General features: G+C 35.7%; 1 protein-coding gene across 1 annotated transcript; it reads left to right on the top strand.

The window, feature by feature from the left end:
* Positions 1-590: 590 nt before the first annotated feature.
* Positions 591-5,801, top strand: RNF182 (ring finger protein 182). Its single transcript, XM_006909252.1, has 2 exons — positions 591-740; positions 4,717-5,801. The coding sequence occupies exon 2, from the start codon at positions 4,928-4,930 to the stop codon at positions 5,666-5,668; it is 741 nt and encodes a 246-aa protein (XP_006909314.1). The 5' UTR covers positions 591-740; positions 4,717-4,927; the 3' UTR covers positions 5,669-5,801.
* The last annotated feature ends 6,023 nt before the right edge of the window (positions 5,802-11,824 follow it).

The following is an 11,824-nucleotide window of genomic DNA, read 5'->3' as shown; positions in this document are numbered from 1 at the left end:
TTGAATATGTGATATATTTTTCTAGGAAGTTGATCCAAAATATCCATCAACAGAACAATCTGGACTGTGAAAATAGCTAAAGTATTTAGCCACGGATTTTTTTAACTTTTTACTGCGAAAGATTACTAGGACAGAAAAATGTCCCCTCAAAGGTGTCTGTTGTCCTAACTTTTATGCTAATCCCTTCCTTTTCTTTTTAGTTTTACCACCCAAACTTGCAAGCCTACTACAGCTTAGTTTTGCCTCTTTTTTAGAGCTTTCTGGAAATGAAATCATACAGTGTGTGCTCTTTAGGGTCTGGTTTCTTTCACTCAACATCAGTTTTGCTGTCTGCAATTATGGAAGGAAGGTAGGGTAGGAATGGGCTGGAGTGTTTATCTTTTAGGACCAAATAACAACTCCTACTAATCATAACCCTATAAAGTAATAGATTTTAGGTTATTATTTGAGTTCTTTGAGGGATCTTAGAGTCGTAAAGAGACGATTAAGTGTTTTTTGAGAACTCTAGCAGTTGATACCCTGTCTTCCCAAGAGGGAGAGTCACCATGCTGTTTCATGCCATTCCATTTAAGTCTTTAATACATTTTGAGAAACACTGCGCTTGCTGCATTTCCAACAATCTGACCGGAGCTCAAGGCTGTCAGCCAGTCCTGCCCAGAAGTGCCACTCTCAGAAGCAGGACTTGATGAAGGATTTCAAGCTGATGGTATGGATTTGCTAAAATTGGTCTTAGAATTAAAGTAGATGTCTTTTCCATTGTGTATTTGAACATTTAGTATTTTCTTTGTGTTACCAAGCAGCATCCTATATGAATTTTTATAAATATGAACATTATGATAACTTAACTCTATATCTTAACATAGTCAAAGCTCTGATAGTTTCTGTGAAAAAGGAGAGTATTGTTTCAAATAATAGCTCAACATTGTCTAAGCAAATAATTTATGTTCACTGAATTATAAACTAGAAATTGTAGCAGGCCCAACACAGAACATTCTTGCTCCTGTTCTTATGGTTAGAAGCTTGGTACAGAAAGCATTAATGTGACCGATTATGAAATACTGATAATATAATATATTCTCACATACACATATAAGCCTTTTTAAAATCTTCATTCCCTCCTTCCCAGTTTTATTGTGATAGAATTGACATACAGCATTGTGTAGATTTAAGGTGTACTGCATAATGACTTGACTTACATATATTATTAAATGATTACCACACTAAGTTTAGTTAATATCAGTTGTCTCATAGGTACAAAAAAAATAAATAAAAGGAAAAGGTGTTTTGTCCTTGTGATGAGCACTCATAGGATTTACTCTCTTACCACCTTTCAGGTATATCACATAGCAGTGTTAACTCAGTCATCACGTTGAACATCACGTTTCTGGTACCTGTTTATCTTATAATGGGAAGTTTGTACTTTTTGACCACCTTCACCCAGTTCTTCTTGCACCTTCACCTCTGGTAACACAAATCTAATTTTTAGAACTCTTTCTGTGTGTGTGCGTGTGTGTGTGTGCGCACGCACGCACGTGTGTTTTAGATTCCACGTGTGTGCGCGCGCGTGTGCGTGTGCGTGTGCGTGTTTTTTAGATTCCACATATGAGATACTTGCATGACATTTCATTTTAGCATAATGTCTTTAGAGTCCACCCACATTGTCACAAATGGCAAGATTTCCTTTTTATGGCTGAATAATATTCATTGTGTGTGTGTGTGTGTGTGTGTGTATCGCGATGTGTGTGTGTGTGTGTGTATTTATCACGACTTCTTTATCCATTTATCTACTGATGGAACTTAGGTTGTTTCTATTTCTTGGCTATTGTAAGTAATGCTGCAGTGAACCTTGGGGTGCAACTATCTCGTTAACATTGTATTTTCATTTCCTTTGGATATATATCCAGAAGTGGGATTGCTGGGTCATATAGTAATTCTGTTTTTAATTTTTGAGGAGCCTCCATATTGTTTTCCATTTACATTCCCACCATCAGTGCACAATAGTTCCCTTTTCTCCACATCCTCGCCAATACTTGTTATTCCTTGTCTTTTTGATAGTAGCCATTCTAACAGGTGTGAGGTGATACCTCATTGTGGTTTTGATTTTCATTTCCCTCATGATTAGTGATGTTGAGCGCCTTTTCACGTACCTCTTTGGACATCCATATATATTCTTTGGAAGAATGTCTGTTCAGGTCCTTTGTCTGTTTTAAACTTGGATTATTTGTTGTTGTTGTTGTTTTGCTATTTAGTTGTATAATTTCTTTATATATTTTAGATGTTAACCTCTGATCATCTATATATAGTTTGCAAATATTTCTTCCCATCCTAAAGATTATCTTTTTCTTTTGTTGATCAGTTCCTTTAGTGTGTAGAAGCTTTTTAGTTTGATGTTTATTTTTGGTTTTGTTTCTTGTACTTTAGGTGTCATATCCAAAAAAATCATTGCCAAGAACTATATCAAGGAGCTTTTTTTCCTATGTTTTCTTCTAGGAGTTTTATGATTTCCAGTTTTACATTTAAGTCTTTAATACATTTTAAGATAATTTTTGTGAGTAGCATAAGATAGTTGTCTATTTTTATTTCACATAGCCTTTTGTTGGTGTTTCTATATGTATACTCTGGCTTTCTATGCTTTTAGATGTAATTTTACTTATTTATTCTCACTAAATATTTTACTCTGTTTTTCTCATGTCTTTATGTATATGTTTACATACTTTTCCTTTTTCACACAACTTTTATACATCAGTCCTCTTGATGGCAATGGAAGCAGTGACCGCTGCGAATTCTACCATTACCATCAACTTCAGTATACCTGGAGTTTAGAGGGCATTACGGCTGAGTGGGAAGGCAGCTGCAAAGAGACTCTAACGTGTTTGATTTGGATGGGCCTTTGTCTGTGTGTGGCTACCAAGAGGGCTGAATGAATGGGAGCTGTTCAGTAAGTGGATCACCAGTGACCAGCCCAAGGCTAGGGATCATTCTGTGAAGGCAGCTAGGACTTGGGTGTGATGACAGCGATAGAACACCTTCTTGTTCCTTGGTTATCATCCTGAAGGTGTTCATCCTACAGGAGAATAAAAATCCAGCTCTGTAGAGTTGTAAGCAAGATAAAGTCATGTTTTACAATGACGTGGACACATGTATTCTGAATAGGGTCAAGATCAGGAATGAAGAAAATATTTCAGGCACATGAAAGGAAAAGGGATAGAAGAATTGATGTTTGTATCTGTACATCCTTTTTTGTGTGTGCAAGAGTGGATTTATACAAATTGGCTTATGGTAGCCATTTTGAAATACGTGTATTCATTCAGATACAGCAAACTTAATTTTTTAAAGTCTTACCAACATTTTTTGGCTGTCAGAGAGTCTGTTTACTGATTGACTTCCTTTTCCCACCAAGAATATCTTGCCTCTGATATCCATTATATTACACATTCTTGTATTATATGAAGTCAGTTAAAAAATTAAAGTCATGAATAAAAAGGAAGGTAATATGTAATTTCTGAAATTTCATGATTTCAGAAATTATCCAAGCTTAGCTGCCTTCTGCCTCATCTCTGTTAAGGCAGCATGGTCCATGGAAAATTTCAAATTCTAACAGTTTCACTTTCCTTCTCAGGACTGTTATGGCAGCCTTCTGCTATTATTGCTTGGGGTGTGCTCGGGAATTCAAATACATTTTGATATTTTCCAAGCAAAATTTAATTTAAGACAAATCTACTACCAAAAAGATCACATATATTAAAGAAAAATAAAATTTATTTGTCGATTTCTCATATTGCTTCTCCCTTCTGACAATTGAGAAACTAACTGCACATGAAAGCAATCTCCAGCCATTTGTCTAAAGCCAGTAATAGCAACTAAAGGCCAGCATTAAGGACTATTGATTGTATTATGCTTTCTGTTCACTGCAGAAAAGAGTTTACATGAAATAAAATAGTTGAGTAGGTGAATGTTGAGTACTTCTTGATAGCGCAGTTCATGTTTGCAACTATGTGCATGTGTTAGCTGTGTTCTCTTTTTTGAGAATTCAACTTCACTCGCTTGTAATGCTTATGTCTGATGTCATAAGCTTTACCTCTTCCTTGAGTGAGTAGATATGGTTTTCAACACTAGTATTGAAACAAAAAGTTTGAAATTGCGTAGTCAAATAATAATCCGTATAACAGATTTTTTACACTGGGGAGGTGAGAACAATTAGCTCTACTTAATATGCTCTCATTTCTATCAAAGTACTTTCTGAAAACACACTGTAAGCATTTATTCTTAAGGTTTCCCATCTTTTGTGTATTCCTATTGAGGGTATTTAGACAACTGGTATTTATACCAATGACACTTTGAATTAATCTATATCGAATGATAGAATTTGATTACAAATGTATCTTTCTGATATGTGTCCCATTCTATTTTCAAAGAAACTGGAATTTGTTACAAGTTTCAGAGAGAAAATCTCTGTATCTAGCCATACTTACAGTGCTCTGGAGTATATTTGACACCATTAAGGTTCTTAATTCCTTTTTTACTATTATATATGTAGATGGAAAAAGCTAAGCGTGGAGATAACGCTTTTCTGTCCTGGGGCAGAAATGTGTGAAAAGATGAAGGGGATTTAACCTTTTAAGTCTACTGCTTCTAATCGTTGAAGCCCAGAAAATTCCACAAAGCACTTTTCAGTAGAACTCTTCACTATATTAGAATCTCTTTTTTCCTTTGCAGACTCCCCATGTGGCCTTTTTAAATATGCATTTCAGACACAGAGTTATATGGAGAAGGTGAAAATGCCTGGAAGATTTCTGGTTTCTGTCACTACTTTTCCTGCCATTTTGCATCTCTGCCTCATTTGGATGATGTGATATTCAGAGGGACACCTTAATCAAAATTGTTCTTCCACAAGACATCTGGCCAAAGATTGTATACAGAATTCAAGATGGCTAGTCAACTGCCAGAAGATGCCACAGACTCTCAAGTCTCCGATGAGCTTGAATGTAAGATCTGTTATAATCGATACAATCTGAAACAGAGGAAACCCAAAGTGCTGGAGTGTTGTCACAGGGTTTGTGCCAAATGCCTCTACAAGATCATAGACTTTGGGGACTCCACCCAAGGTGTCATCGTCTGTCCTTTCTGTAGATTTGAGACATGCCTGCCAGATGATGAAGTTAGTAGCCTGCCTGATGATAACAACATCCTTGTGAACTTGACTTGTGGAGGCAAAGGCAAGAAATGCCTGCCAGAAAACCCCACTGAGCTGCTGCTGACCCCCAAGAGGCTGGCCTCTCTCGTCAGTCCTTCTCACACTTCTTCCAACTGTTTGGTTATAACTATCATGGAGGTGCAGAGAGAGAGCTCCCCGTCTCTGAGCTCTACTCCTGTGGTAGAATTTTATAGGCCTACAAGTTTCGACTCAGTTACCACTGTGTCGCACAACTGGACTGTATGGAACTGTACCTCTCTGCTATTTCAGACATCCATCCGGGTGTTGGTTTGGTTGCTAGGTTTGCTGTACTTCAGCTCCTTACCCTTAGGGATCTACTTGCTGGTCTCTAAGAAGGTCACCCTCGGGGTCATCTTTGTCAGCCTCGTCCCTTCCAGCCTTGTTATTCTGATGGTGTATGGTTTTTGCCAGTGTGTGTGTCATGAATTTCTAGATTGTATGGCACCTTCCTAATCTATATGCAAACTAAGAAACTTTACACACATTGTCATGTTTCAGGTTAGGTGATTTATCATTTAGTTTCTTTTATAGTCTCAATGATTAGCATTTATAACATTGACAAAGCCATTGGCCATATGTCTGTGATCCGTTTTCCATCAAATGTCAACACAACTGGTTTTCCTGTATGCTGGAAGTACAAATGTTGATTTCTATTTAGGTGTTAACAAAGAAGCAAAAATGTGTAAGCTGAGCCTTCATAGAGCTCTTTGTGTGAGTCTTCCCAGAGAAAGGGCAAGATTTCACTCAGTCCTGCTAGATAGACACAGAGGCAGTGCGGGGTGGTATTAGGCCGCAACAGAGGTCTTTGCAGAAGGTGGGAATGAATTGATTCCTCTTATCATCATCATTGACAGTATACAGTGGGGAATGGATGGGAGAGGAGATCTATTTCAAGACACATCCATTTGAAAAGTGTGCGCTCCCCCAACAGCCCTGTTGTTGGAGCTCCCCTGAATCTCCTTCAGCTGTTTTCTCTATGTTGATGTTGTTCTCTGTGGTCTGCTACTCCGGTTGAGGTCCCTTTGCACATTCTCCCTTGCCAAGAGAAAACTCAGCTTCATTCTCTTGTGTGGTTTCAATTAAATATCTGTTTTGCCCCGTTACTAAAGAGAATTAAAAATATTAAGCCATATGCATCAAAGTAAACTTCATGACAGAATTTGGCCACTTATGTTTGAGACACACCCTTTCCCCATATTTATTTTCCATTCTCTTCTATCTTCTCTGAAATTCTTACAGAACAGTTTTTTTCTTGGGCATCTTTATTTGCATCTTTCCTTGAAACATTTTAGTTTAGTTTTTTTTTTTAAACCACATTATTGAATTAGCCCCATCCCTTTTCCTGAATGAGTTTCCACTTAAATTAGTCGCTATAAGCGTATGAGGATATTTTTCCCCCATTGTGTTTTAAATTCTGGTGTGGACTTATTTAACTTAATCCTATAATAATTTGGTGGTAAATTCTGACAGTGGAAATCCAGAAACAATGAATGAGATGTTCTGGCTCACAGCTTGATGTGCTGCAAACCTAAATATTTTGCAGTACTCTGCTGAGACCATCAAAATGTAATTCTTTAGGTTTATGTGCAAGACTGCATTGCAGTAGGCCAAGCAAAAGGATGGGTAAGAAACACACAAAGCTGATGCCCTGCTTGAAAAGACTCTTCAAGGGAGTAAAGTAGAGGTGGTGGAGTACAACTTCATGTATTGCTATCCTTGTTGTTTTTAAGTCCATTTTAGAATGGATTCATGTTCTTACACAATTTATTTCAAATAAAAGTATAAGCTATGTGACTAGAGTTAATGAATTTCTTTTCCTGATGTAGGGGCAGTTGAATGTATATATTTATGAGAAGAAATTGTTTAGCATATTTCAGGTTTGAAGGAATAGAATGTCCACAGAAACTAGGCAACCAAAAGCCTTTTAGTCTCTAAAACCCATTACTGATGATGAACATTAAAATATTTATGAAATACTCTTAGAAAGGGGCATTACTAAGACTACTTTAACTTGTTTGTGATGAAACATTTGTTGCGTGATATAGTTACAGTGGGCCAGTTCCAATTTCTTTATTTGGGAAAAATTGACACTTATTTCTAGAATAGTAGTTTGATTTTAATTGTATAACTATTTGAGAATATGTATGCCCAAGATAAGTGTGACAGGAAAGTATACGTGGGATGTGGTCCAATGAATTTAAGTCCAGGATACAGATAAATACATTTATGATTTCACAAAATCTAGTTTGGATAGCATTTGAACACAATTTCCAAAAATCCATTTGTACTTAGAGTAATTTCAATGGTTAGGAGATATTTTGTGATTTGGACTTACGTATTTAGAAGGGTTTTTTTTTAATACTCATTTTGTCTGAACAAAAGTGATGTTAAATTTGCTGTTAGAAATGTAACAGCAGGTAAATTGGTGAGCTATATGATGAGATTTCTAGAAAACACTGGACATGGTTACTATGCATTTTGCTTATTTGTATAATGTCTGCAGTTTTAAACTTGTAATTCTCTGTGTATTGTGATAATCTTTTTTTTTTTTTTTTAAGTTGCCAATAGGCTCATTTGGTTGTAAAGAGTTTAAATGTATGACAACAAAAAACTCTTCATACTGTTGTGTGGAAAAAGGACAATGCTTCAATATTTATTCAGTGTGGTGTTTTGTTTGTCCATTAAAACGTTATTATTTCCGAACCAGAGTTTTATTTCTCTGACTCACCATTGAGATTTAATGATTATTTTGGACCTCTGTTTTATGTTAGAAAACTGCAAACATGAACTTCCAGAAAGCCTTGATTCAGCTAATGCCTTTATCATATGAGTGAAGACTTTAGAACCTTCTGACAAAGCGGATCTAACCCATCACACTTCTAAAAAGCCTTCATACTTTTTTTTTTTTAAGCAGGGGAGAATTAGGGAAGGTAAAACAAAAATATTTATCTTTTAATGCATTTTCAGTTTTAATTTATTTGATTTGTTTGTCAGATTTTGCGTAGGTGCTCAACAAAATAGAATCCATTTGGTTGGGGAATCACTAACCTCATGTGGGCTGGGCAAATTTAAAAAATTACCCAATATCTAAATGTGACTATTGTTAGGTAAAATAGAAATAATTTAGGAATATGTAGCAATTAAATGTTTATGATAATTAGTGAATTGGTTCCATATGCTAATCAAGAGTTATGGTTTCATTCACTTCCAAAATCTTTACATTAAAGAGCAAAGAATCAGATTAAGGAAAACACCTGTGCTAAATCATAACATCAGTGTGAACTCGTGCTTATGTGCTGAGAGACCCTTGAGTAATGAGCATTTGCATGGTTATAAACAGATACTAGGCCTCAAAGACACCCTGAGTTTGAAGAAATATCCTAATATGTCAACCAGGTGGACATGGAAGCCAAAGGGACCCTGTATTGATAGGCAATTTATAACTGACTTAGCAGTTATAAATATAAGCTTTGTGACTGCCGGGGTACAGAAGAAGTGGAAGTGAGTTAACATGAGACAGTGCAATGGAGGTAAACTATGATTCTGCACATTTCTGAATTTTTTTGAGACTTGTTCTATTTGCATGCTCTTCTTGGTAGAGAAAACAAATACTTGCCTTGATTCTTTTGATAACACCACAGAAACACTACATGCTATTCTAGAGCTTTCCTCAAAGCCTTAATGGTAAGATCCCTGAAAAAGTTTAACCAATTGCTCTTGAAGCTTCGGTCTTAGTTTTCCACATCTCTGCCCCTTTGTTAAATGTTTACTTCTCTTTGCCTCAAACCCTTCCTGAATTTTTACTCCTCTGTGAGAAACTGTAGGCTTACTATTGAGTCTCCCTTTATAAGTTTACTTTTGTGTAAAAGAGATTTTAAAAAAAGAATGCGAATAACAAAACCTTGAAATCTGAGTAAATTCCAAGTGAGTTCTGAAGCAATACAAATTCAGCTTAACTGCTTATATACCATTTAAATCTTGGTATAGTCTAAAGCTAAGTATACTCCGTGTACAGATGTTTATGGTTTTGACATAAAAGGTGCTTTAAATTTAGGAACACAAAAATAAAAAATTAAATGATAACCTGAGTATTATATATACTAAGTAGGGATCTATACTAATATATTTTAAGTGATTGAAATTTGATTTAATTAAAACATATAATTACCTGGAGCACTTATTCTATAAGCATTTTCATGAATCATGAGTTTATTAGATTTGCAACATATTAACATTTCTCCTTTAATTGAGATGGTTAGGATTTCATCAGAGAAAAGAATAAGTTCTGATTTAGCAGGTCGTTTTAGATCTTGGTTTGCCCATGAAGAGCAATGCTTTAGGTAAGAAAGTTTTTATGTTCAGACCCATTTACCTCGAATAAATGGTCTGATCTGAAGACATACATTTGGGAATCTCTGATGTTTTAATAGCCACTGTAGCATCGGGAGTTGAGAAATGAAGAGTAAGAGAGAGCAGAGTGCCAAGGCTAAGCTCTCTGAGTCCGTAACCAGTTTGACCAGTAGAGAAGCTGGCAAAGGGATTGCACTGGATCAGCCAGAGCGAGTGGAAAGTGAGGAATGGAAGCTGGAGAATATGTGGTCACTGGAGCTAAGAGAAAGGAGGTGGAAGTAGGATGATTAGATGAACATAAGTGGAAGCAGATTTCAGATTAGTTTACTTAAAGATTTTTCAAGATGTTTTTATGATTTTCAAATATATAGAGAAGTTGAGAGAACCATATAATTCTTACTGGTACAGTTACCACTTAGAGTCAGCATTTAACTCTGTACTATATATTTTTTTATCTTCCCTAAAAATAAGGCATTCTCTAATTTGACTAAAATATTATATATCTAGGACAATTAAAATTATTTTCCTAATATCATTTAATGTGCAATCTACTCAAATTTTTGTACTTGTTCTCAAAATATCTTTTATAGTTTAAAACGCAAACCAGGATCTAGTCAAGCTTCATGCATTGTACATGGTTGTTATGTGTTTTATTTTCTTTTATTCTGGAACAGGTACTACACCTGGTTTTTCCCATGACATTGACTTCTTAAAGAAAGCAGACCAGTTATCTTGTACAATATCCCACATTCTGGATTCGCCTGACTGTTTCTTCATGGTGGTGTTTAACTTCTATCACTTGTATTTTCCATAAACTGAAAGGTAGGTCTAGACGTGTGATTGGGTTCAGATTTTGGGCAAGAAATTTTCTTAGATGATGCAAAGTACTTAGTATTGCATCACATCAGGAGACATGAATGAAAGGTTGCCCCATCACTGTCTCATCATTCAGGATGGTGACCTCCAGGTTTCTCTATTTCCTCTGTACAATTAGCAAGTAATCTGTGGGGCGATACTTTGGCATCATGCAAATATCATCTTCCCTAACAATTTCTACGTCATGGTCTTAGCATCCAGTGATGATCCTTGCCTGAATCAATTTATTTCATTTTCCAAAGATTTGGAATGCATTATTCTGTGAGACTAACTTCCCTTTCACTGAAGGTTTCCAAGAGAGAGTGTTCCAGTTGTGTCTCAGCAGGTATGCTGTGAAGGAGGTAGAATCATAGGAGCCTACACCTGTCTAAAGCTTCAGTAAATCTTAAGGTTGGAATTCATCTTTTATTGCAAGAATAAAATGAAGTGGCAAACAAACTTTTATCTCCTGAGGTGCTTTCTAGAATCTCAGAGAAGAAAGAAATCTAAATCTTTTGTGAAATCATGGTATTTTAAACCCGTAAATAATGCACTTGACTTTAGCCTCATACTTTCAAAATACCAGTTGGATTTCTTAACCACTCACCTGAACACATTATTACTCTCTTGCTTAAGTTGTTTAACAAGCTCTCTGATTATCTTCCAAATCATGTTACGGCTATTTGTCATTTCCCTTAAGACTTCATATTCTTTTGCCTCAATCTTTATTAGATCTTCTTGAGCTCTTCACTTCAGACAGCTCCATTTTCTTCTTATTCTAGTAATTAGTTCACTCCTCAGTTTATTCTTCAGAGTGATTCTGTTTGGCCAGAATGGTTTCTTGTTTATTGTCTGACCATTCCCTCCCTTCTTAAAATCTCTTCCAGGGTGTGTGTTCCTCCATACAGTTCATTGTATGTTCTCAGTCTTCATACTATTCTAGAGCTTTCTCTAAATACACTCCCATTTTTAGATTTTTCAATGCCTTGAGTGGTAAATGGAATATATACAGAGTTTCTATCAGCTCATGTAATACAATCTATAGTCTTTAGATAATATTTGAAGTGATTAATAAGCATTATTCTTAAGTAAAACGTTATGTGTCTAATTCTAAGCTTAACGTCTCCCTCTAATTCTTGCCAATACAATTCTAATTTGGTTGAGCCAGTCATGAATGGTCTCAATAAATGTATATGAGGCTGTCAGATAATTCTAAGAGCTAGCTCAATGTTTCAAATTTCTTCTCAATAGTTTAGAATAAATTAAGCTTTTTATTGTTTGTACCTATAGATAAGAAAGCTTATCTTCTAACACGGAATTTTAAATGAATAAAAACACTAGCTATGAAATATTATTTTTAATGCTAAATGACATCATTAGTCAATAAATGAACATCTGCTTTTG

Source organism: Pteropus alecto, unplaced genomic scaffold (genome assembly GCF_000325575.1).
Source record: "Pteropus alecto unplaced genomic scaffold, ASM32557v1 scaffold121, whole genome shotgun sequence".
NCBI lineage: Eukaryota > Metazoa > Chordata > Mammalia > Chiroptera > Pteropodidae > Pteropus > Pteropus alecto.
The sequence above is the reverse complement of the archived record's forward strand: the minus strand, read 5'-3'. Positions and strand labels throughout refer to the sequence as shown.

Excerpts from the sequence above, each read along its gene's own strand:
- RNF182 (XM_006909252.1), top strand. The coding sequence starts at position 4,928 with ATGGCTAGTCAACTGCCAGAAGATGCCACAGACTCTCAAGTCTCCGAT.